The sequence below is a fragment of the Typha angustifolia genome, chromosome 1, assembly GCF_048772165.1.
Source record: "Typha angustifolia cultivar Huaian chromosome 1, ASM4877216v1, whole genome shotgun sequence".
Lineage (NCBI taxonomy): Eukaryota > Viridiplantae > Streptophyta > Magnoliopsida > Poales > Typhaceae > Typha > Typha angustifolia.
The window spans coordinates 90,475-117,224 of record NC_133239.1 but is presented as its reverse complement, the minus strand read 5'-3'; the positions used below and the strand labels follow the sequence as shown (position 1 = coordinate 117,224).

The following is a 26,750-nucleotide window of genomic DNA, read 5'->3' as shown; positions in this document are numbered from 1 at the left end:
AGTAAGTATGTAAATGTACTTGTTGACCATTAATTGCGATGGGTATGAGTCATTATAGAATCATAATCATGAATAGGACTCATTGGGGGTGATCACCAAAGCAGGGGATGTTGTAGATTCCCTCCTCCTCTTGTAATTAGCCTTAAAGCACGCCTGCCTCAGTTTCTTTGTTCTCTCTGTCAACTCTATCTCCGGGTTATCTTCCATTAGCCTCCTGTGCATATCTAGCATCTCTACTTCCTTCCGTATACTCTCCTCCGACGAATCCTTTCCCAACTCCTAATACACACACACACACACACACAAAACAACGTACTAACTCAAATTTCTCTCCGCTGTGTGAACATAGTGAGGATATATGGGGGTAGAGTAGAGTTCTTTTACTTATAATTGTAATTTGGAATTACCTGAACGTTATGGATGAGAGACTTCAAGCTCTTCATTTTCCTATGAGGCCACCTGTGGATCCCCAGCTCCCTGCACCTTTTCTTCAACACTGTTAGGCCCACGCTCATCTCCTTGGCAGCTTGAGTTATCGGCATGTAGAAATAGTTCCTCATCTCGTCGAAACTGACATTAATGAGCCTCGACCGCCCCGTTCTTCTTTGCTCAATTCTTCTTCTTCTTTTCTCATGCAAACTACGACTACTACTAGTACTTGCATTGACACTACAAATTTTACTACTACTACTACTACTACTACTACTACTATTTATTATAGTGGTATCTTTTGTAAGACTGGGTGTGATGTTACCAGGCACCGTCTCCTTGATAATATCTTCACAATGAGATGGAAAATTCTCAATACTCCATAGGAACGAATCGAGCTCGAGACCGTCGAGCTGCAATTCGTGAGGAATAGTATATGATAGATATTGTTGGTAAGGAGCAACGGACAAGGCTTGTGAGACATCAGATATTGGTGTTGATGAGCAGAAACAGGAGAATTCATCAAAGTCGTCGATGCTGTCCGGAAGCGGCACGAGTGCATATGGCTCACTGCAACACAACAAAACGCAACTATAATATTTTTAGATTGCTAGTTTGCATATATCTAACTAACTGAATTTAATCTCTTATTACGGACCTTACGAGTTGGGAGACATCAGGATGGAAGTCTTCTATGTGAGACCAGTCGACTAAGCTGTCTTGCGCGATTAACATCAGACTGTTCTCATGGTCAAAGTCCATATTATTGGGAAAAAAGCCAAAGAAAAGAGCCAGAGAATGATCAAGTGCTAGAGCGAAGTTAGAGGAGGGAGGAATAATGCATCCATGATATCAAAAGGCTTGTAGTATATATAGTTAGATAGCACGAAGGCAGAGAAAAAGGAGTTAGTTACATTTGGCGCCTTTTCGTTAAGGGGCGGGCAATACATGCATTCAAAGATAACAATGGAATTAAACAGTAAAAGATATTTATTGTAGTGCGGCGTGATTATTATGAGTATTATTAATTGTTCGCATCGTGATTAGTTCCTCACTTGTTCAAATTAAAACGCTTCCCTGTTGCTCTGTGTGTGTGTGTGTGTGTGTGTGTTGGGGGATGTATTGGATTGGCAACGAGATATCGGATTGAGGTGTGAGTGGAAAAAAAAGAGAGGAAGTATTGAGTGTGAGTCTCAGGTAATTAAAGTTATTACTAATTACTTTTATTGGTTCAGGCGATGAAAATTAATTATGTTGAGTGTAATTTGATGATCCGCACGTCTCAAAAATCAAAGCCATATGTATGTGCGGAAATCGAATCAAATCTGGTTGGATTCATTTCTCGACAAGTAACATAATATTCTCATTGGGGGATGCTACAAAAGGAATTAATGAATCGACTCCTTTGATCAATTCATTGTTCAACTGCATTTATTCTCTGCGAGAAATGAATCCGATATCTCGTTGCCTGATTCGTTTTTACCTTTTACGTTTTACATTAAAGTTTCTCAAGTTTAGTTTCAGCAGGCCGAGGCCCAGTCCTCTCTCCACATAGTTTGGGCTTGAATGGAGCCCACTAAAGCGTCCTGGGTCCCCCCCTCTCTTTTAATCGCAGTTCAAGGCATTGTTATTTAGTCAAAAGAAGAAATAGGACATTATAGTTGAAAAGATAGCTGTGCAGGTTATCCGTACGTCGGCAATCATGGCAAGTTGGCCCACTCAGCACAGGGAGAGGGAGGACAAATAAGTAGAGCATATAATAACACTGTAGGGCTATAGACTCTTATCAAAATTATTATGTATACATAGTACATAGTACAACCCCCATTATAGTCCATCACGAGGTTAGTAGAAACTGTAGGGCCATTTTTCCCAATTGGGCTTCCAATGAACCAATTGATGCCCCCATCCCATTTGTGTAGGTAGCTTCACCATACCATGAAGCTAGGCTGTCTTTTTTTTTTTTTTTAATTAAACATTTAATTGTCTTCATAACTTTTCAGTTTAATTTAATATGAAACTGCAATCGAATTTACATCTTGGGCACACGTATATCTGTCCTTTAAAAGAAAAAAGAAAAAAGAAAAAAGAAGAAAAAGAAAAAAGAGTTGGAACTTGGAACGGAAGACTATCTTAAAGAGTTTTTACTGAAGAGAAGAAAGCGGATACTTTTACTTTTAACAGCTGGGAATAAAGCGGTGTTGACTGAGTAGTAAATAGATGGAGCTCTCAGCTCCGGCAATCTGATTGATGACAAAAAGATGGTGGATGGCAATTGACTTGTGATCTCCTCGAATGTGCTTGTAACTAGCGACGTGCAGCCCTCGATGTTGTTCAGGTCGTAGCCTAATTTGAAAGGCTCGCTCCCAATTTTATTAGTTATATTAATTGAGTGGTTCACTATTTTTATGTTGATTTGGAGGAGAATGTTGGAGTTTTCCATTACGACAGAAGGTTCGGAGAAGTGCGTGATATTCTTTTAATTCACCGAATTAATTATTATTAGAACTACTTGAAACCCACTTGCCATCATCATCAGATCCACCCAAGTTTGAAGAGTAGTATTCCTCAAAAATAAATGGTTAGAATAAGAGCTGTAGACACCGCACCAACTCCTGCTACCTGTCTTTACAAATACAATAGCCACCATTACCTTCATTATTCATAATTTTCATCTTGAGCCTGTCTACTATTAGTGTGTGTGTTTAATTTGGCGTTCTAAAGTCCAAACCGTTACAAGGATGGGAAGGATTGTTGTTTAATGGGAAGTGGGTGTTGCTTTTCATCTTTTCCTCTCCTCTCCTCCTCCTTCCCATCAATGGATGTTATGTCTCCATCGCTGTCGTCTTCCTTTGAAGAGCTCTCCATGCAACAAACCCTCCACTTCTCTGACCGACTCAAGGTAAACCTATTTGATTACATCTCAGTTGTTTATGCTCAATCAGATTTTTATTTTTGTTTTTCCTCAACGAAGGTTTGTGCAATGGAAGCATTTATGTACCAATTATGCAAACATCCAATGCTAACTTAAGGATATGATTAATCAATAATCATGTAGCTGGTTAGTTGTTCATGCTGATTAGAGTATATGGATGTCATCTTTCCTCTTTCATTTCCAGGATTTGAGGACCTTGCGGTCGCAATTGTACTCAGCAGCAGAGTATTTTGAATTATCTTACACTAAAGATGATCAGAAGCAGATGTACGAGTTTTTCTTCTTTTTTCTTGAGAAATTCCAGTAGTATCTGATTGAGGTCTAGAATTTGTCTATTTCTTTTCTCTAATTTGAGTTTTGATCTTGGCTCTATCTAGAGTGGTGGATTCGTTGAAGGACTATACCGTAAAGGCTCTTGTCAATACTGTGGATCACTTAGGCTCTGTATCATTTAAAGTAAATGGTCTTCTAGATAACAAGTTTGACGAGGTTTCTGAGAGTGAGATTCGTGTGTGTTGCATTGACCAGGTATGTCTTATGCTAAGTAACAAAACTAGGCATATAAAGTTTGAGAGTGAATCTATTCAGCGCACACAATTAATTCTACAGAGGACTCTCCTGATTTCTTCTTTGTTTGGCAACTTCAGAGAGTTCGAACTTGTCAACAGTACATGGACCGAGAAGGACTTTCTCAACAGTCACTTGTGATTACAGCTCCCAAGTACCACAAGCGATATGCCTTACCAAGTGAAGATCCCTTCCTTAATTCTATCATATTATCCATCCTTTTTCATGACATGCTTATTTCCTGAGCAACTGTTTTCAAATCACTTCGTTTTTTTCTGTTTCCCTTTTTGTTTTTCAGTAGATCGATGCATGTCGGAATCTGGAAGATATGCTGTACCAAATTACCAAGAGCTAGAGAAACACCAGAATAATAGTGTACCTCATCAGTTTCATGCTGGTATGCTCAATTGATCATTAATTATATCCTTCTTTATTCAGTCCTTTTCTTTTTCTTTTCAAAAAAAAAAAAAAAAATTGGCTAAGCATTTTCAAGATTTTGATGGTTACCACCCTCTCTTGCAGAGGTTCAAGAAAAAGCAAAGGAGAAACTATTTTCATTCAGGTTAACATGGAAACTCCGGTTCACAAAACTTAGTTTACTAAAGAAAAATGATGCATTCACATACTGAAAACCTCAGTCCACTGTGTGTGCCATGCAGGAAGATGCGGTCGATGCCCCACGGTCACGGTCCTTCCCAACGAGCACGCTCTTCATCACCAGCACAAAGAGTGCGTTCCTCATCACCTTTCTTACGACCTGGAAAACATCTCGGGGAAGGTAGACATTTGACAGTGCAATTTAAATCTTAATCAGTAAATTTGTCATGCCACATAATGCTGAGAAAATTTGTTTTAATCTGAGTTCATAAACTTGCTCAAGGTTCTTACTATCCATCATTTCATATCTTTCCAAACAGACATAAGATCAGGTTCCTCAATCTCACATTCGGGACCACTCACAAGAAAAACTTCTTTGATCAACTCCACAAGTGGTAAACTGCGGGTAAGCAAGTAGTTCTATATTTTTCCTGTACCCTGCAATATATTGTATTGGTCTCTTTTTAGTAGCCAGACTGGGTGAATTGCTTATCCTTGAATATATATATATATATATATACACTTGATTTCAAACAAATTCTTATACATGTACATGGTTATTACCAAACTCATTAGGAGTTAAGAATTTATTCTGGCATCAGGCTACCAATCTTATTAATAACTTCCTAAAAGTTGTAGCAACATTAAATTGCAGCAAGTTTGTTAAAATAAAACTCGTTTTTACATTTCTCAGTAGAGCTTGTAAGACTCGATGCTTTGAAATCTGGTTGATAGAATGGGATTTGAAATATGTGCTCATTTAATTTCCTTTTCTCACCACTGCAGTATTTCTCGGGGCCGCAGAAGTCAGCGGCATTGATGAACATACATGCTGAAAGAAAAGATGATAGAGAGATTGAAGAGAATCTGAGCAAAAGTAAAAGGCTTCTCAAGTCCTTGCTCAGTAGACGCAAGTCCAGGAAAGATGGGACTATGTATAATTACTTGGATGAATACTGAGATATAGGAATAGGATACATACATTTGAAGGAAACGAATTGTTCAGCAACCTTCTTTTTCCTATTCACCCTGCCATGTTTTTGTTTGTATATTCTCTTTTGAATTTACATTTATGCTTTCCAATTCGATTGCGAAGATCATTTTAGTGCAAGTTCTTCCATGATTAATGCATCAAGGAAATTATTATTGTTTGTATACTCTCAGGAGTGCAGCATGCTGATTGGTTATTAGCAGTCATGTAAAAATCCGAGTATAAATCCAAACTATAATTCATATGGGAAAATAGAAATCGGCGCAGAGTTTACTAAGTAAAACTGTGCGAGCCAAGCGCAGCGCAGGCATCTGGAATTTTTTGCAGGATATCCTTCTGGACGTTTGGAATATTATCTTGACCAATGGAATCTACCGATCTTTTAAGTATTGCGTATTGGCTTTATAGCAATTCATGTGTATGTATATATATATATATATATATATATATATATATCTTACTTTGTACTCTTCTCATCTCTTCACCTTCCTCCTCTCTGCGAATCGTCTCCGAGACGAGCTTCAGAAACAATCATCTCAAAAGTACACACACAACTCGAGGTATGCATATCTCGGCTTGCTTCTTTTTCCTATTTACCAGCCTTTAAATGAATTTATCTCCTTCTAATATATTCTCCAAGAAATAAATGGATCTTAACATGATTGCTGTATGCCTGTATGTTCTAATTTGTGTTACATGTTCACAAAGCAAAACCAATTAAACGATGATTAGTTCCATGGATAATAGTTATCCTGCCAAATGCGCACTTCGCATCTGAAATACACACACACAGACACACACACATATATATATATATATATAGAGAGAGAGAGAGAGAGAGAGAGAGAGAGAGAGAGAGAGAGAGAGAGAGAGAGAGAAACCATTTAAGATAAAAATGTTTGAACCTTGATACAAGATGGCTTCTGATTTCAGAAGTAGAAGCAGACAACAAATGAACAGAAGGGGTGGCAATTAGCCGCCCTGACATACAACTTTATTTGATCATATTTTTCTTTTTCGTCCATTGCTCACATATTGGGGATTTGGTATCCGGAAAAGTCCCTTGCAAATGGCTCACCACGGTGCAAGTCCTTGGGCACGCCTTTGATGCTTGCCAAAAATAATTAAAAGAAAAAGGAAGAAAATAACAGCGACTGCACATTGTGCATTGCAGCTTTATCTTATGATTCAGCTGCTGTAACTCTAACCAGCTTCCAGATTCTGATAGTATTCTTCATATGCCTAAATACCATCACAAATGCTCCGATGATGTATAGAACGCTCAGTTGCAGCTTACCAAGGAAGTTGTAAAGAGCAGCTAGAGCAGCTGCTTCCCCATTATTCCTAAAGCTTACAGATATCGTTATCCCTATAAAAGGACGAAAGGCAAAAAATCAATAAAAAATCAACTGACAGTAGCAAATTCGTACCTAATAGATGAGGTGAAACTCTGAAATGATATTTGATACATGATATCGTTATTTTTTGAGCTTACCAGATCCTCTCTCTGGGTTAGATGACCAATCTTGCATCCTCAGCTTAGATTTTGAAGCCCTTATCAGATCCATGAGAGCTAGGTTAACCTGCAAATATAAGAATACTTTAAATTGTTCATATATTACTATGAAAAACTTCATCCAAGCCCATGAAAGGTTGTAGGAAGAAAATGAACTTTTTAACATTTATCTTCACTTATGTTCAAAAATAGGTGAGTCCAGAGCCCTTCCTTTCCGATTGAATTGGGTGTTCTGAAATGAACATACAAGAGGAACAAAACGTGTCTTGTGTAAAAGACTAGAAGACATCTCCTTTGGTATGTGATACAAGAGAGCTGCCTGGGGCAACTCTTCAGATGAACAATATTGATTGAGAGTGTAGAATACATCAAGTGATTAACACTTCCTAAACTGCTAGGAGAAATTCTGTAACCATCGAGCATAGGAAGTTAGCAATTTAAAATCAAGTCTCTATATGAGTTAAATCTCCCTCAAAGTCGAGCAATCATCAGATAGTCAGCCTAGTTAGCAAAAGCTCATCTTCTAATCTGAAAGATGCATACCTCATCCGGTCTTTCGTGGCTCACTAAATGTGCGCCATGTAGTTCTACCATTCTAGCAGCAGGGTGCAGCATCTCTGCAAGTCGCCTTGCATGGTATAATTGTGCAATTATGTCATACCTATCGAAAGTACAAAATGCATCGTGAAGCTATATTCTGCCATAACTTTTGGCATCTTCTAGTCTTTGTTAAGAAAGACCAACCTTCCGTGAATAACTGAAACTAGAAATCCTGATGAACGAATTGTGTCAAGTTCTTTAGTTGTCATTTTGTGCGTCCAACATGCATTAACTTGGCCTTCAAAACCATAATTAGATTGCATCCCTGTTAGTGATATGGCTTTCACATATTCCTAAAGCAACAAGAATTGGATTAGCATCAGACAGATCAGCAGAAATGAGGTTTACAAAGAAACAGATTTACAGCATAAACATCAACATGTGTAGTTCGACCTGCTTAAGCATATTAACTATAGCAAACATGACTACTTACTTGATAAAGGATCTTCCTCCTTGTACATGATCCAACATATTCATCAAGATATTCCTGCATGTGATATATGACATGAAATTTATTGGCAATAGATTTCCTGCAATCATTACTTAGCTTCAAGGCAAAAGAGTTGCATAATCATGGAAGAACTGACAAACCTTTGTGTAGTGCGTTTCCAAGTCAACAGCAGCTCTCTCCTCTGGTGTCTTTGCTCTTAGAAAACGATATGCAAGGGATATCATTTGGCGATCAATCTGCAAAAGAGATACAACATTGAAGTTAGAATATTTGAAGATACTTATGATAAAAAATCATTCTCGAATGAGATTTTAAGATTTCCCAAATTAAGCTTATTAAGCAGTCCTTGTGTAGACCAACCACGAGTTCACTTCTTGGCAAAGCTGACCTTGACTGCCAACCTTTTAGCCTTCCACACTTTCATGAAAGGTGCTTTTAACACAATTCCTGTACTAATCAAATGCTGACATATGGGGCTAATAATAAGCAAAATTGAACATCTCAAGTCAAGCATCTGAGATATACTAGGAGATGCTTCTTAAGTTCTTATACTGAGAGGCACAATGATATCAATGAAACTCATTACATTATCTTAGACTGAAATTCTAATCATGTAAGTTTTTCCTTATAAAAATTATTCAACTAAAAGACCATATAATCGACATAAAGACCAACAGAACCCAGCATCTCTACCACCCTGTTTTCTACATAAACTTCATACTTTGCTACTACTGGTACAAATAATCCAAACCTCTGAGGATATCTATCAGCAAGTTGCTAGGGCTCATCATCAAATATCTTGTAAAGGATACAAATTTAGAGGTCCAGCAAACATAGTTCACAGGGACAGTAGGAGGCGTAATATGCATTGTGTTGATACCTTCGGGAAGCATTCAAAGCCACCTCCAGTCGCATTGATCAATGCCAAGGAGCACAACCTCTCAGGTGCCATTGCTGCCAACTTGCAAGCGATCATAGAACCTGTTTCCAACCAGAAAACTTACTACAGTAACATGCCAATTGAGGCTATAAAATTTGAACCAATTCCAAGCAATTTAATATAATCCAAACACATCAGGAATATTAGATAGAATCTAAAAGAAGGAAACATGGTAAAAAGCATGCAACTTACCCATGGAGTGACCAAAGACATGGGATCTCTTCCAGCCTAAATGATCCAACAGTGCCAACGCATCTCTTGCCATGACCGTCGTTCTGCAATCACAATAATCTCCATCAACATTCTAATCAATTGCTTCAATACAAGATGCCAACTACCGTGTTTTCATTCGACACCTTCCTTTTACTAAAAGCAAATGGAAATTGGCAAAATTTTAACGGATAAACTGAAGTTGCTTTTTAGGAAAATTGGATGTGTTTCAGGAAAGTCGGACTCACGTGTATTCGGATTTTTTCGTGGGCACGGAGCTCCGACCCATCCCACGATTATCGAAGCAGCACACCTCGATCCCCTCCTCCTCCTCCTCATTACCGTCATGGCTGTCTATTCCCCGATCAACGGCGGCCGGCGGCGGGGGCAACTCCTCCTGGTTGGGCTCCACCGTCCCGGTCAGCCCCTTTATCTGTGGACCCCAGGACTCGTGCGTCCCCGCCAATCCTGGCCCCAAATGATTCCCAAATAAGATCCAAATCCTTTGCTTCCCCCAAAATAAAATAATTGACGAGAAAATAGAAAGAAAAAAGAAAGAAAGGAAAAGTACCAATAATGAAGAGGACTTTGGTGCTTCCACGGCCGTATCTCCTGTAAAAGATCTTAATCCCATTGCCTTCTCCTCCTTCCGATTTCTCCCAACCTTTCTCGTATCGGCTCACATCGCAAAACGGCATCTCTTCTTCGTCCAATTAATTCAGATCCCAATTGATTAACGAATTATTAGCGATTTGATTTAATAGAAAATTTTTGCGTCGGGATTAGGCGGGGTTGGGAGACGATCCGGGGACCGGGGAGATACGACGCGGGGATGGAGGGTGGGGAGTGGGGGGTGGGTGAGGCGAATCGGTGGCGTATTTTAAGGGACGGAGCGGACACGTGGATGGATATGAGCGGGCCGAATACACGTCATCCGGTCAGTCATGGCGGAAGGGCGGGAAGGATGTAGTCAGACGAGGCGGTTGGTTTACGGTCGTCCCCCGTCGCTTTCATTCGATTATGGAATCTCCGCCGTCCGTCTTAATTTTTTGAATAAATCGAACTTAGCGTTAGCTGAGATTAGTCAACCGGCAAACTTTGTATTCTTGGAATGAAGATGACTTTTTGACCGTCTTTCGATGGGCTTTGATTCGGATCCAAATAGGGGTACAAAAGAGCTGAGGTTGAGTGAGATGAGGTTAGCTCCGCTCGGTTTGACACTAATATTTTCTCACCTCAAGCTCGAGATAAGCTAGAAAAGGCTCGCTCGACTCGGCTTGACTCAAGCTCGAGCTCAGCTTGTTAGCTCGATGAGGATCTTGTCAACATCTAAGTTGGTGATCTTGACCTCGCACATTACAAGAAAGTTGAAGAGCTTGATGTCGCCATGGAGTCATGGATGATATGGTGGGAGTGGATTTGGTCCGATTAATTCCATACCAATATAAAAATTTAGTCGGATTAATCTCAGTCATACATGCTGAATTAATGTTGGGAAACAAGAGGATAACAAATTATAATCTAAGTTATTTGTCTTCACTCTAGAAGTTGCTTCCTCGGCAGCGGAGGAGGGAGTCAAGGGATCCGTCGTCCACGAGCTCAAGGATGAGGTGAGACGTTGGATAGGGCAAGGAAGTTGGTGCGGTAGCAAACGACGGAGGGGGAGCCGGTGCGACAACGAATGATGGAGAGAGAGTCGATGCAGTAGCAAACGATGGAGGGGGAGTTGGTGCGAAGGAGGTAGCATCATATCATTCGTAGGGCAAGTTGAGATGCTTGAGGGCGGAAAGCTTGAGAGGGGCGAGCCTAAGATAGAGGAGGGGGAGTTGGGAAAGATGAGAAGCAACGTGGGTGGCATGGAAATAACTAGGGATTTAGGGCTTTAGATGTTTAGATCATATATATGTGAAAAGTGCAGTTGTGGCTTTGAATTCTCCTTCTTTGTAGTCTTTGTAATTTCTTCTCATTTTATCAATCAATTCGTATATTGTCCGGTTAGAGAGGGAGTTTCTATGCTGCAGTTATCAGTAATGATTAAATTAAAGGAAAAGTCACGTAGACGCTCCTCGTCCTCAACGTTGATCGAGCCTAATTTTTTGAGCGCGATCATCGAAATGATCGCTATCCGATAGATCTTTTAAGCTCAACTAGCTTATGAACTGTTGTTATGTTTTGGGACAAGCTCGAAGAGACTTGGTCCTTAGGACTAAAAGTCTCGTATCACATCACGATTATCATTTATCAGATGAGCACAACCGGCCAGTTCATTTTTCGAACCTCGCTAGATTAAGTTCATGTGGCAAAATACAAATCAACTGCTATGTCATACTATTACATTATAATAACATGATTATTAATCTTTACAACCCTGTGCACAATATGATTCTAACGTCACAACAAAAAGATATTTCAGGAATTTAAGTTCCTGCCAACCGGGCGGCACACAGCAAACAGGAAAATGATATCCATCCATGATCCATGCTATCTAAAGTGCAAATTGCATTTTAACTGTAATCTTGGGGCAGTCTGTCTGCTCTGACATTGATGGCCCTCATTGGTCCTTACCACACCTGATGGATCAGATCACAAGGAGGCTCGCTGTCTGAGATGAGTAACTATATGCCTATTGAGGATAATGTTTCACATCCTTAATATGGGTTATCTATAACCATACCGGAAAAACGATAATTCACATTGAGGTGCAAGGTGCATCGATAAAATGATACCATAACACAATGCCAGAGTTATAGTTTGCCTGCTAAGCCTTCATGGTCAAATGCCTCCAGAGCAAAGCTCAAGCACAGAGAAGTAGAAAAGTAGTGAAGGCCTTACACAGATATAATCAGGAAAGTCCCCCTTTCTACTTTGGTTGGCTTTGTTATCTACCATGGCAAATTATTGGAGCTCGATAAGTTTTACAGAACCATCTCCACCACATGTAAGAAAACCATGAGATAACACCTGGATATCTGTGACAGCCGCCTGCAAGACAATATTTTTGATGAAACATTCTTCAAATCAAAAGAAGCCACAAAATATTAAAAATATTTTTCATAGTTCCCAATAAAGGGTACCCTAACAACTCCACCGAAGCCTCTGGAGTTTGGCTGAAAAAAGGTATGTCGATCGTGCAACTTTTGCCAATGAAAGACCAACTGGGACCTCCTGGCATCCCAAAGTTTCACGTCCCCATCTTTGCTACCAGTTAAGAACAAGCTGGTATTTGGGATAGTTGATATCCTAGTGACACTACCTTTACACGCATAAGAGAAAAAGACCAAATTAGAGAAAGAAGCTAATAATTTTAAACAAAATCAAGCATATGAAAAGGCAAAAAGCTTACCTAAATGAGCCTTCGGTATATACCAAAGCATTCCATTGGAACTGTCACCAATGTTGGGAGCTCCATATGTTGTGTCATGGATAACAGTGGATTTAAGATCTAGTTCATTACAATTCTTATGACGCTTTGTCTTTCCAGTTGCGATGTAGCGGAAGTCATGCAAACCGACATCTCCATTTTTCCCTCCCGTAACTATTAGGGGAGAAATAGATCCACTTCCAATATCATTGTCAAACACTGAAAGGGAACGAGCTCCTCCTACAAGAGCAAAAAATTTTGCAATCAAAGAATGCGGCATTTGAAGAAAATGAACAATAAAAGTTTGTCCACGGCAGGCAAATAATGGTAATCAAAACCTTGCTAAGCAATATGGACATGCAAGGAAGAGCAGATAAAACATTAATCACCATCTGTTTTCCAATTAGCATATCCATTTCCTAGTTGAACAAGATATGCACATATGCATTCATAAATGCAATGCCTCTGCAAATTAACAAGGGAGGTAATAAAACAGTTTTGGAAGAACAGAACAGTCCCAAGAATCCAGTTTATCCAGGCCCCTTTTAGCTTCAAAAACAAAATATAATAAACCAGTTTCCTAGCCAAACAACAAATATTTTACATGACATATCATTGAGAAAATTCTAGAACATGAATAATCCATGTCATCATTTTAAATAAGCACATCTGTTTCTCCATGTCCTAGGACAAGACCAATTTTACAACCTCAATAACTGATTTCTTCTTGTGCACATATTTAAGTCACAATTAAGAAGCTTTACTTAGTAGCTATGTACTCTGGTGACAAGTGACAACTCATTGTTTAAGTTTTTGGAAAATTTCCTGCATGCAGTGTCACTGGAACAATCTAAAAATAATGCAATACCTTCATGACAAAAAACGGAAGCTTGACATGTGGGTGGTGGAGCCAATGTATCCCAGATAACAACATTGGCACCATTTGAGCTACATCCAGCTGCAGCGAGAATTGATCCACTTCCAGACACATAGGCAACATCCCTATAGCCAATATTAACTAAGCATAAAGTGATGGTGATTGAGATATCTATTGTAAATAGAAAATGTACAAAAGGACTTGGCACTACGTACGATGCATGGTTGTTAAAGCAAAGAGATGAGTCTAGAGGGTGAATATTGCTCCTTCCGCCGACCTCAAGCTGCCATGTACAAATTGTCCCATCTAACGCAGCAGTAGCGAATCGGTGTCCATAGTAGTCAAATTGCAGGGAAGACACAGATGCAAGTGCATAAGGCGGAGGAACATTAGCAGCAGGAAGGACACCATATGTTGCCAGAGCTCTGTCCTTACCAAACTGCAACATCATTGTCAAGGAACATACTAGATGTAAAAAAATCATATTTACTATCAGAAGAAAGATGCTACATGAAATTTGCAAACAGATAGACAATAGGGGAGTGATTTCAGTCTTATTCAAAGAAGTCAAATTAAGAGGCTACTAGCTGGAATTTGTGGGGCAATGCAAATTATTCCGTGAAATCCTACATCTTGATATTAAATGATTCTAACATTGGATATACATGAAAATTTAGAATTCTGTGAAACTTGCATGTGGATGAACACTTGAAATATATGTTCCAGTAAACCTCACCTCCCAAAGGTACACGTGTGTATTGCTAGATCCAACTAAGAAGAAAGGACGTGTAGGATGATGAGATAATGCTCTTGAATGTACGTTCTCAACTGTTGCTGGAGGATCAACATACTCTTCAAAATCTTCCTGTTCACCCCAACCTAAACCAGAGGCACCAATACCAGCATAACCTGGAATCCCAAATGCGCCCCCACCCATCAGATCTCTCCTTGGCCGTGCCAAAGAGCCCAAACCAGTTGTTGCTCCCCCCAACCCAAGGTGAGCACCTCTTTTGCTTCCAAGACCGATGCCAGGAGAAACATAAGTTGGAATTGGGGTAGATTCAGAACCAGCCCACCCATCTTGTGGCCAATCACATTCTGACCAGATATATTCTGCGAATTCTGTCTGCCTTTTGAAGTGTTGCTCACCATTCCAATTGAGAAAGAGAAGCCCCTAATAGAATACTGAACATTACAATCACACATAATAATGCTCCAATATGTAAAGAGAATGTTAAAGACAGACCATCATTAGCATATGAAAGCAAAAAAACAAAGCCATCACTATAAAACATTGCAAACATACAAACATAATTGGTTCTCTCAAAATGCTATTATTAAGATTATAACATTCATAGCGATCTAGTGATCTTAATTTCTGATATATACATTTAATCAGAAGAAAAAAGATAACAAAATTCCTACAGGCAGTTCTTAGATATCCCAGCTTTAAGAAGTTTGTTTTCTATCCACTACCATGACTATATTGTTATAGTTGTTCTGTGACTTCAGCATTAAGATGTCTTAATTGAATCCTGAAAATGCATTATGACTTTACAGTTGACAAACATAGATAATCATAATATAAGGGTGTCAGTTTGTGTACAATAAGAATTGCCTTTGCATTAAAGAGGTCATGGAAACAACCCTGCTTCTCCCCAAATAACCCCACATGTGTGTGTGTGTGTGGTAACTTGAAAGGTGTTCCAGTGCACAAGGCTGAAGATCTGCTAAGGGTTAACAATCACATTCTATATTATCAAGATAAATTTTCTCAGACAATCATGATGATGCCGATAGTAGGTGGTATGAAGATAGAGGGATTAGAATTTTACAACATACATATGACAAAGCATGAAAAATATCATGTTTTGCAGTCTATAAGAAGAGTTACCTTCTTGTTGCTTGCAACTGCAACTTGATGCTCATTGATAGAATTGAAGCAGATTGCCTGCATGATGAGAAAGTTATCAACTCATAAACCAATATCCATAAAATAATAATGGATAATTGTTTACAGACTATTCATATAATATTTTTTTTCTGGAAAAATATTGATCATGCATTATGGTATCATAATGCCATACCTACTTAAAAGAGATAACAACAAGCTTCTTAACACAATCAACTCCGCAACACTTAAAAAGTTATAACAAACAACTGTAAATTAGTACCTCGAAAAGCTCTCCGTTTCTCTTCATTAATTCTCTTGGATTGTGAAAATAACTAGTCTCTTTCTCGGCACTTGGATGTTTCCTTCTTGTTTCTAGAAGGTCATCTGCCTCAGAGGCCCTCCCAATAAATCTTCTTCCTGTTCCATAACTAGGAGAGGTAGAACTGAATTCATTCTCTGCTCGACTATTTTCAGAAGCACCAATTTCATAATCAACAGATGCACTCTTTTCCATATCTTTCCATGACATTGAGAGCTTTTGGCCATTATGAGGAAAATAATTAACACTCTCATTTGCCAAACTAGCACAGATATCTTGAGGACTAACAGATATTTTCCATAATAAACTGAAAAGTGATTCTTTGTCTTCATTGCCAGACAATAGCAAACTACTAAGCCGCAGGTCCTGAAAATGATTCAAGGACCCTGACTGAGAGTAGTTATATTCATCTAACCAGAAAAGAGTACTGGAAAGAATATTCTTTGATATTTTATGTCTTATAAATGAAGCAAACTGCTTGATCAATGAGGAGGTAACACAATTCAATGAATTCACCAATAGATCGATAACATGAAAAGGAAACATATTAGTCAAGTCTTTGTTCATCTTAGTGCTTTCATCTTGAAGCTTTTCAATCACTAGAATGTTGTCTAAATGGTTCTTCATGAAGGTCAACAGGTGTATCCACAAGGAAGCGCCTATTAAGTGCCATTTCTCATCAATTGGAGGCATTGAATCCTCACTGTTTTTAAGCTGTCTTTCTGAAAAGTAATCATCAGGGATATATTTGACTCCATTTCTTGATGCATCGTGACATTTCTTGTGTAAAACTTTCATTAGCTCATCTATTATGACTAAAAAGGTCGAGCTATTGACAGATGCATCTAAGATTGGAGCGATCATCATGATTAGTCCTTTCACATCTTTCTGTAACCAGGTGAAAGCAAACTCTACACTATATTCAAGAAGATCAAGAACAGCAAATATACTCAATGTATTCTTGTTTGCAAAAATTCCTCCATTGTAATGCTTCAAAATAGATCTGCTGCTCCTCAATAAGTAGGTTAATTTTGGTAAACAAACTTTCTCATTATAATCATTTTCAAAAGTGAAATTTCTATTGCATACCAACTTGAGTGTGGAATCTGTGAAATGGCAGGACACAACGTATCGAGCAACAAAATAGCATATCTCCTCATTTGCCTTCAAAAGCAGTCTAAACAGGGTATAACTTGAGGTAGAACTAGAAGCATCAAGACCACAATTATCAGCTTCATTTTCTGGAGATCTGTTGGCATGGAACAACAGGTATGCAAGAAAAGGGAATCCCTTGTTGCAGGCAAAAACTAGGATCTGCAAAGACAAGTCTTGATTGAGTACCACAAAGAAGATCAACTTCTCTTTTAGATACATTAGCAAATAATAAAAGATCAACTAAGCAGGAGAAAATAAGCAAGTCTCATATTGCAACATTGTACCATGCCAGCTAAGTCAAGAAGTTTAAGAGAGAACTTCTTTCGCAATACAGATATTGCAATCTCGACATCATGCTTGAGTCCTCCTATCTGCAAATCATCATGCTCTTTGTGGCTGACTTCTCTGGTTAATCCTACATCAGGCCATTGTGGATGACCTATTAGCAAATGAGACATGTATTCTGACGCCATGTTCAGTTTAGCATTCAACTCGAAGTTTGCCGCCACATCTCTTGATAGCCAATTGGGAGCAGCACCAGGGAAAGGGTTCAGTATTTTATGAAAGATCTGATCTCCAACATGCAATGAGCTCCCTTGATCTTTAGTATCAATACTCAAGGAAGAGGATAAGCATTCCAGTGCTTCAAGCTATAAAGAAATTTTTTTGACCAAAATCCATAAACATATTCAATAAAAATCCAGTAATGCTTCATCCGCTAAATGATAAAACATCAAACTTAGAACCTAACAGCAATTGTAACATTTCCACCAAAGACAAAATGATGTAAGTGAGAGTAATGTTCAAATAGCTGAAGAAATATTTGAAAGACTAGATAATATTATCAAGCGAATATACAAGAAGATAGGTACTCTCTTTGCTAGCCAAGTGTCTCAAATGGAAATGTTAAATTTCAGCCGAGCATAAACTTACTGGGAGTCCAATTCTTTTCAACGCACTTGCAACCAATGAGGTTGACAGCTTAGACAATTTTGCAGCCAGAGCATCACCAACAGAATTCTTAAAATTATTTTTTGTCGAAAGATATACACAGTACTGACCAATTTTTGGGTCTGAACATACAGCATGGTTGCCCATAGCGGCAGACTGACTAATCTGAGTCTTATACTGGGAGTCAAAAAGTTTCTGGACAGACTGAGAAAAGTTCCCTAATGTCCACTGCAAATAAAAAATGATTTAATATTGTCATGCCATAAGCTTTAACAGTATCAAATGATATAATAAACAGAAGTAATATCCTAATTGAAAAACCATACTGATATGAATATGGAAAAATATCCTAAATGAAAAACCATACTGATGTGAATATTGAAACATACTTCAAGAATGCTTGAAAGCCAATAGTCTTCTTTCTCAATTGCGTTAGGAAGCAATACATTGGAAATAAGGTGATGCTCCAGAGGCCCTCCATATCCTTCAACAAGTCGACAAATTATAAGAGCAAGTTGTTCATCGCCAAGGTTCTTTGCACAGACAGTCACAGCAGATGAAGGATCATTTCCAAGCAGGAAAAAAGCTACGGCAAGTTCCAATTGATGCCTTCCCATTAAAACATACGCATTTTTCAAAGCAGCAGCTTTATTTTTTTCTTCCTGTATAACGGAACTGTTAAGTCAGAAATATAATAAGATACAATAAATATTGTGCTACTTCTCTACCTAAACAAAGGGAACAGTATTTGCTTAGCTTGTTCAAGAAGTTTCTTTACTTTGATAAAGTACATGTTAAGAAGAAAGAAGTAATAGACTATAGGATTTCACCACTACATTGAGTTACATACCAAATTAGATAAGCCCATGCAAATCAATAATGAACGTTAGCTACCATTAGCAACAAATCTTCGATCATCCATACGAGAGATACAAACTCCTGAACTGGTGAATTTGAAAACAAAACATTTGCCAAGATGAGAATCATTTCAGCTTAACAATCATGAAGAAGTGAATAAATGTAGTCATTGTGGTGCAGTCAGTGAAGAGTGAAGACTAAGTTATAATGACAAATATTTATTTTCAAAGTGGTGAGAACTATTTAAGGTACAATGTTCTCTAATAAGTGGAAGAAAACAATGAGAAATGTGAAGTGCTTGGTCCAACTTAACACGATTGGCATAGCCAAGTAAAACTAAAAGGTAGTAGCCCAAGATTGCCATAGAAAATATTTTGAATTGGAAGCATATGATGTCTGTTTAGAACTAGACTATATATTTCCAGTAAGATGAGATAAACATCTTGTTCTCCTAAGGATAAGGCTGCATAGTGTGTAAAACTTGTTGTTTCAAGCCTGGCATTGGCAGGAACATCATATGTCCGAAGTCCTTTTTACCAGAGGTTTCAGTGATGTATCATACACAATTAACATCTAGTAGGATATGCCAGCTTATTAATTATTTAGGAGAACAAAAAAGAACATAAAACTTCTGTAATTTTAGTTATAGCAGAAAGCAACAGTTTCAAATCAGTACAGAGAGTAACTATGAATATATAAATATATAATAGCACTATTGTATTGCGATACCTGGAAATTTCGTGAGAGAAATCCAAATAATGGTTTATCTTTCTCGTCTTTGCTAATTTTGAAAAGGCTAGCCAAAACTTGACGTCTATTCAGTGCTAAATATAGAAGAGCACATTCCTTTGGGTCCTTGTTTTTCAGATATTGTAATCTTGCCAACTTCTCCATCTACAAGGTACAGATATACTTTGTCAAGACTCAAGACCATTAATAAGATGGCCTATAAATGAAAGGAAACTAACATTTCAAGTACAGCTTCCTGAAAAATGCTTCACAGAAACTATCAAGACTTGTTAAACCTAGACAACTAGAATAATCAACAATCAGAGCATTTTGCTTCACAATTTTCTTGCAAGCTTCATATATAATAACTGTTCCGGAGAACCTGTGCATTTAAACACTAGGAGTAGTTCTACATAAACATAAGAACAACTGAAAATAGTAAACTTAAAGCAATGCAGTTAAAAGATATCAGAGAGGCCTACTGGAGAAAATCTACTCCGACCTTTGTCCGCAGTTGTGTTACATTGGTGTACCAAAGTCCTATACCAAGATTTCGCATTTCTGGCCAGGTTGGTTCTAGAGAAAGAAGAGACTTAAGCAGGTCATCTTGACAATCAGATTGGAGTGCCCATGCAACTGATGCAGAATCAACCAAAAAGCCTTCTGCAGCAGCAGAATTTCCAAACTTTCGAAGAAAATATCGACGCTGAAACTCCACTGCTACCCAGAACCTTAAGAGAAACAAAATAGTCTAATAAGCAAAAGAGTGCCCTTCTGTTTACTATGCAAACATGCAACTGACAATGAGGGAAATGGCCAGACAAATTTAATAGAATGAGCCACTTGCTATAAGAATCTTGGAGAAATTTGCTGCAAGAACATACAGTGATTCTAGACGCATTAAGTAGTAAAAATAAAAAATGTATAGCTACTTATGTACTATATACTAAATACAATGTAGTATGTTATGCCACTACCATGCTTACCAAATATATACATGTTTATATCTTATTAAATGTTCTGCAAAATTAAAACACTAATTAACAAAGAGATTCTCTTCTTTTTTCCAAAATACTACGGATGTAGACTGCTCAAAATGCCAGTGCCCACATTACCTCCGGCCTGGTTCATCAAGGGTTTTGTATGCAGAGGCACGACTTAAATCACTGATCTCAACCAAAAGATCCACAATGACAAGGATTTGCATTCTTTCAATGTCAGTAATTGCAGCAACATCCAAACACTTATTGAGAGTATGGGCAAAACCTGTGACTTCAGATTTCTGAGAGGCCACATCATGAAGGACATTTGCATGGAAATGAAAATCAGAAACTCTAGTAGTACTATTCTCACCCCACTGTAATCCTTTATATGAAAAGTTCGTGGAGGTAGTATCCATAAAGTAATCAGACAGATGGATCTCAGGAATAATATGCCCTGATTCACCAAAGCCAGTACACTCCATATTGGTAGTGGAAGTTTCAGAGGTCCTGATAGATTCAGCGAGATGCTGCAGAACAATCTGTGCACGTTTCCAGTTACCTACGAATGAGCAACAATATGGTTTAACGGGAAGGACCACTAACAGCAACAAGAGAACATATAAATTAGTTTAAATGCATCCATAATTTTTCACAGGAGTTAAAGGGTTAACAGTTTCAATAGGAAAAGGTACTAACTCTACTTAAGTACTAAGAAAAACTCAAAACAGCAGTCTAAATAATTTTCAGGAAAAATTATAGATTAGTTGCAATACTGCAGGCAATTTAATCATTAAAAATTATTATCAATCATCCATTAACGTTCCAAAATCTCACATCCTATATCATAAGTTATATATTTAGAAGCATTAAAAATTTGAACAGGCACAATCACATATGGAAATCTGAGCAAGGCAATTACATTGTAAAATATGTGAAAACTGACAAATCAAGGATCTGTAGTCAAGAAAAGGGAATGCGAGGAGAACTAATAAGTCTAGCAAACCTGTAGGGGCAACCTGCTTTGTGGTCAAAATGTATGTGTAGTCAAAAGGAGACAATCCCTAAAAAATCATAGGACACAGAGGAATAGATGAAAATTAATGATAACTATTTGACGAATAGGATGTAAATTACTCCGCGGGCACAAGTAAAAAGGTTTGTCACTTCTTCCCTGATGGCTCATGTTTGAGTCAGTGAAACATACTCTTTATTTATGAGATGTAAAGTTGAACATATCTTGCCTTTCCTAGAGTCCACAATCATGCACAGCTTTCCTTTAGTTACAGATAATAGTTCATGTGATGCACATGAGTTGATAGAGACTTGGAAACCCCCCACTACGCAAAAAATTGTATAAAGAATTTTGAGATTATTCAACTTATAGAATTTTGATATTAGAGAAATTTGGATATCTAGAACTGAGAGGATGTGTAAAATGATACATTCAATGATCTAAATCTCCAGTAAACAGACTACAAAGATCAGACAGTTCCCTCAATTCTGCACCTTTCCTACAGTCATGGTCTCCATATAAATTGCCACCAATTTTTGACCATATATATATATGAGCCTTAGTCATTTGACAGAAGTTCTCTACCCTCCTATCTCCTCTGATTGCCAGGTCTTATGCAGCCAAAGTAGAGTTATAGCTGATTTGGCCTAGAACGGCACCTACCATGACAATCCAAATGAAATAATGGATAATATTCACATTTATGGGGTGAATTGGAAGCAATGGAAGTCGGCAAAATCATTATAGCATCCCAATAATGTTCACTGCACTTCTCAATTATCACAAAAGCTAACAAATTAATTATTGTGCATATGGTACCTGAATAAAGATGCTGGATAAGTGCCTGAGGGTGATAGACTGCTAAAGGTCCTCCCAACCTATCGACTATATCCATCAGATTAAATAATCTGTTCATGAAATTAGGATCATTGTGTTGATTTGATGTAACTGGACATGAAGAGCAATCTGCACAGCCATTTTTTCCGTTGTTGGAACCCTTTGAAGATCCAGCTTTATAAATATTAGTTCCTTCAATATTTGTAATAGAAGGAAAATATTCACCGACTGCAGCAGAATATGTAATAGAATGATCTACACTATCCTTAAGATCTGTTCTGAATTGCCATTGACTGAATAGAGAAAAATGTTTCTCATGAACAAGCACAGGAGTGACCTTAGGTGCCCAGAAGAACTCCTTAATGACTGGATATGAATGTGCCACTGCAATATAATTCCAAAAATGCATCTCTTTTGACTTCTTTGAGTGCACCAAATTCTGGCCAGAAGGTCGTCTATGACAATATATACGTAACTCATTTGGTAGGCATACTCCAAGCAATAATTGGCCATTGCCCAAAGATACCCAACTTAAACCAACAACGGTGTCTTGCAAGATTATAGCATCTTCGAACAAAAAACTCCCACCACCCATCAGGCAAACAGGTTCCCAAACATGAAGACTTGTAATATTAGTTTGAGGACTTGTGCTGGCAGAGGCAATTTTAAAACCACAGCTGGACAAAGAAATTGAAGTAACAGCTCCTTGATGAGCAGTAAACATGCCTACTAGATCCCAGCAGAGGATTTCTTTTTCAGAATGAAAAGCATTTTCCTCACAGGACATTTTCCAAAGTTTCAAAGTGCCATCAAAGCAACCTGTTACCAAATGATAACTTGGAGAACTGTTGCCTGAACCATTGTAAGAAGACACATATTGCTCTACTGATATCACAGACTTATTCATAGAAACTATAGCAGAAGATGTGGTCTGGTCACTTTCCTGAGGGGATGGGAAGACTGAGGAACCCAGGTAAACCTTTGCAAAATACATTTTACCCTCAAACAAAATTGATTTTGCATCAAAGCCACATCCACAATATCCTTCATTTGGGTCTCCAGAATGCAAGACAACTTTCCATGATAAAGCTTGAAATTTCTTCTTCCATATACAGAAGAGCAAGAAACTACTGGAGAGTAGAGATTTCCCGCAATTAGAAGTTACAGGTGTAGAAAAAACATGGTCTGGGGGCCCTTCTCCATTTTTACCAACACCATAAGGAATTGTAAGTATCTTTTGACATAGAACATTCTCACCTGTTCCAGGAACTCTGATTATAAAGCAATCAATTCCATTTTCCGATCCTAAAAGAAGAAATCGATTATCATCAAGAATTGAAGGTGCCCAGCTCAGACATGAGTAGCCACTATCTGTGGAAAGATCTCGTAGATAAATTCTGCCCAAGAGTCTCCACAGAGGATGCAAGGCAGTTTGCAAGTTCCAGGTGAAAGTGGAGAAGGTAGAAATGGACCACAAAAGAAGAAGGCCATCAGAATCCAGTGAAGCAGCAATCTCAATTTCACAACTATATGGATGCACACAAACTTGCCTGATAGTACCTGTGTGACCATCTTGATTTAGAACTTCACCAGCAAAAGAGAAAAGGCATTTCTCTGTAATGTTTTTACTTGAAACGACATCATCTGTACAATCTAATATTGGACTATAGAGCATTGACCAAATTATCGAGTTATCAGGCAACAACTGAAGCAAAGAGCAAACATCAGGTGAACCAAAACATAATCTTCTTGAAGCAACTACCTTAATAAAGATAGGTTGACCTTCAGAATTTGAAGAGTCATAATTAATTACGGATGTTTTCAAATCCATCAGGTGCTGTTTCCTCCATAGAGTTACCCGAGGAAACCTTGCAGGAGATACATCATCAAGGCAATGGATTGCCCAAAAAGTAACAGAGAAATTAGACTCTATACCAATAAGCCACTCACACTTGCCAACCTGGTGTTGCTCAAAATCACTTGGCCATAAGTCATATCTATCCCCTTCTCCTTTAGAAATAACACCACCAAATTCAATGGCCCATTTTACAAATATATCTTTCCCAAGCATTCCCTTTGAACACTTGTTTATCTCAATTACTGCAATAACATTGAAAGATCTTCTTGTATTCCTCTGATCATGTGCATCTTTACCAATTTTTCTAGACCTACCAATTTCATTCTCGCTCCACAATCTTACAGTTCCATCTAAGCAGCAAGTCAACAGGACATTCCTCCAAACATGTGAAGCATCTTTTTCTGATTGTGCCCTAGCGAATGGCCTCCATTGAATCATTGAAACAGGCTGCGGATGACAGAGCTGAATTTTTGTTAACCCAGATTTCTCATCACTTAGATAGACAAAAACATGCTTATATTCCTCTCCAGAGAGAGAGGATGCTGCTGCTGGATTTGTTCCATTGCAGTGAGCCACTGCATGAGCTCCCGTAGCAACAGGCCCTTCTGCAAGCCAGGTTGCAGAAACGAGCACTTGAGGCACTTTTGCTCTTGACCTCCAAGTCATTTCCCATGAGGTTTCCTTCCTTACCCATAAAACAACATCAACTCCGGCTACTATCAACCCATCTCCTGATCCCGTCCATTCGATAGTGTCTACTATAAAAGTCTCTACGATGGTTGCAGCCTGCTTCCAACAGAAAGAACCTGGAAGTTTCAGATATGCAATTACACTTCACTACCTACAAGTATCCAACACAAATAAGCAACTCCTTCTGAGACACAATCTTATAGCATGTAACCATCTGACTAAATGGAACAGCATCACTTGTTGTACGGAAACATAAAAAGAACCGGTTAATTCATCAGAAATTTTTAACATATTCTTTCAGTCAGAGAACAGCAGATGTAAAAATGTCCATGTCAACCTGATAAATTAGCAATTATATGAGTGGCGAGCTCTCATTTAGATCAAGATAATTAGGATAGCTGGAAAGAGCAAGCGCCTCAACCAATTTATTATCCGAAGAAATCGACAAAGAAGTGCAACTCAGATCAAGAAGTGCATGGAATAAAGGGATCTTGTATTGCAATCACATTTGGGCCGTTTAGATGAGTGGAGTGAGTTATTTTGGAGCAATCTCCTTTTATTCCAAAAAGTTCATGCCAAACACAGGGTAAGACTTTGGAATACGGAAATGGAATAAACAACCTTATTCCAAATATTTGTATTCCATGTTTTAGTTGGGATAAACTTTTTGGAATATCTCACTTATTCCAGAACACAAATGACCAATTTGGTCATTCTATTTATGTACTATTTATGGTGATATATTATGGTTTATATATAAAGTCTAGAATATATTTAGTAATATATTAAAATATGGTTACAGTAAGAAATATTTTGATATAGGACATCCATTTATGATGCTATTTGTTATGATTTATATTGTGCAAATTATGTTGAATTAGTTCAAATAATTTTTTGGCCAAGTATTGTAAAAATAATGACAAGATAATATAATAGTTGTAGAATAAAATTACAATGTATGTTTATTTTTAAATCTATTTCTTTATCTTTCTCAGAAAAAAAAAATAGGAGAAATAAGTAAATAACATATCTATTTTACATCAGACTAGAAAAAAAGAGAGCAATAACTGTAAATTTATCATTTTATCCCTTGTTCCAACTATCACATATTTTTATTCTAGTACTTATCCCTCTTTTTTCAATCAAACACCCAACGAGAAATTGGAATAAAATTTTCCTTTATTCCGGAATCAGATGAGGAAAGTTCAATTGCACATCAAGCATCAGAGGAACAAAAAGTTCTTGCAGGAATAAGCTTTAACATAGTGGTTCAGATCCAAACTAAAAACAAACTACTTTCCCTGCAACAATGAACTTCCAAGAAAGAAATAAACACGCCATTATTCCAAATGCATTTGATAACTAGAGAACTAATCGACAGCATATATCCTATCTTCTCGAGGAACTTCGAAAGGAATCCAAAAAGATAAGAAGGAAACCTTTCTCCTTACCTGATCCGTCGCGAGCGGGGACGGGCGAATACATCCAGATGCAACTCCCCGCAGCGGCGGCGATTTCTCCCTCGGACGGGATGGCCGGGCACCAAGAAACGGCGTTCACGGAAGCCGCGGCGGTGGCATCGGAAGGGGGAGGCATCTCGATGACTTGGCGGAAGAGAGGACCAACCTTGATCTCATGGGAGGAGAGAGGAGAAGGGAAATGGGAGATGACAAGGAGAGAGGCGGCGCCGTAGGCGATCCACGAGGCTCCGCCGAAGTCGGGAAGGAAGTCGATGGCGGACTCACGGCGATTCGGGGAGGGAGGTATCAGCTGGGCTCGGACGAGACCAAGGGGGAGAAGATCGGAGATATTCTCCCTGCCGGCCTCCTCGCCGGAGACCCGGCCCTCCTCTGCCGGTGGCATCTTGTTAGTTATTATTAGTCTTCGCTCGCAATACTAGTCTAGAGCGAGCCCGGTGCGTTGTGACTACAGAGAAGCGAAGACGATGGGGATCGGGTGGGCTATTACAAGGCCTTGGGCTTATTTCTCT

General features: G+C 38.4%; 4 protein-coding genes across 8 annotated transcripts; 1 reads left to right on the top strand and 3 right to left on the bottom strand.

Annotated features, from left to right (window-relative positions):
- Nucleotides 1–66: 66 nt before the first annotated feature.
- LOC140759212 (uncharacterized) lies at nt 67–1,191 on the bottom strand. The gene is made up of 3 exons (XM_073095714.1): nt 1,088–1,191; nt 408–999; nt 67–279 (listed from the first exon to the last, which is right to left on the bottom strand). Exons 1-3 carry the CDS (start codon nt 1,189–1,191, stop codon nt 67–69), a joined length of 909 nt encoding a protein of 302 aa, XP_072951815.1.
- A 1,589-nt stretch (nt 1,192–2,780) lies between these two features.
- Nucleotides 2,781–5,651, top strand: LOC140763797 (putative protein ABIL2). 2 transcript variants are annotated; one of them, XM_073102160.1, is made up of 9 exons: nt 2,781–3,331; nt 3,549–3,631; nt 3,742–3,892; nt 4,012–4,111; nt 4,233–4,328; nt 4,454–4,493; nt 4,591–4,709; nt 4,849–4,934; nt 5,315–5,651. In XM_073102160.1, exons 1-9 carry the CDS (start codon nt 3,191–3,193, stop codon nt 5,486–5,488), a joined length of 990 nt encoding a protein of 329 aa, XP_072958261.1. In that variant the 5' UTR covers nt 2,781–3,190; the 3' UTR covers nt 5,489–5,651. The 2 variants fall into 2 exon arrangements, with proteins under 2 accessions (XP_072958261.1, XP_072958252.1); XM_073102151.1 differs by having other exon boundaries at nt 2,783–3,331; nt 4,230–4,328.
- Nucleotides 5,652–6,379: 728 nt separating this feature from the next.
- On the bottom strand, nt 6,380–10,096 carry LOC140765553 (uncharacterized). Its single transcript, XM_073104699.1, has 10 exons — nt 9,808–10,096; nt 9,485–9,704; nt 9,219–9,301; nt 8,967–9,067; nt 8,227–8,322; nt 8,069–8,122; nt 7,780–7,928; nt 7,579–7,696; nt 7,015–7,102; nt 6,380–6,888 (listed from the first exon to the last, which is right to left on the bottom strand). Exons 1-10 carry the CDS (start codon nt 9,932–9,934, stop codon nt 6,701–6,703), a joined length of 1,224 nt encoding a protein of 407 aa, XP_072960800.1. The 5' UTR covers nt 9,935–10,096; the 3' UTR covers nt 6,380–6,700.
- A 1,445-nt stretch (nt 10,097–11,541) lies between these two features.
- Nucleotides 11,542–26,715, bottom strand: LOC140766848 (uncharacterized). Of its 4 annotated transcripts, XM_073106524.1 has the most exons (17): nt 26,212–26,702; nt 22,195–24,876; nt 20,496–20,922; nt 19,883–20,111; nt 19,381–19,545; nt 18,183–18,455; nt 17,776–18,021; nt 17,127–17,492; nt 16,777–17,001; nt 15,649–16,053; nt 15,369–15,425; nt 14,211–14,648; nt 13,690–13,913; nt 13,466–13,599; nt 12,580–12,837; nt 12,311–12,489; nt 11,542–12,218 (listed from the first exon to the last, which is right to left on the bottom strand). In XM_073106524.1, exons 1-17 carry the CDS (start codon nt 26,621–26,623, stop codon nt 12,132–12,134), a joined length of 6,807 nt encoding a protein of 2,268 aa, XP_072962625.1. In that variant the 5' UTR covers nt 26,624–26,702; the 3' UTR covers nt 11,542–12,131. The 4 variants fall into 4 exon arrangements, with proteins under 4 accessions (XP_072962625.1, XP_072962611.1, XP_072962616.1 ...); XM_073106510.1 differs by having other exon boundaries at nt 15,649–17,001; nt 26,212–26,704; XM_073106515.1 differs by having other exon boundaries at nt 15,649–17,001; nt 22,195–24,856; nt 26,212–26,351.
- Between the last annotated feature and the right edge of the window lie 35 nt (nt 26,716–26,750).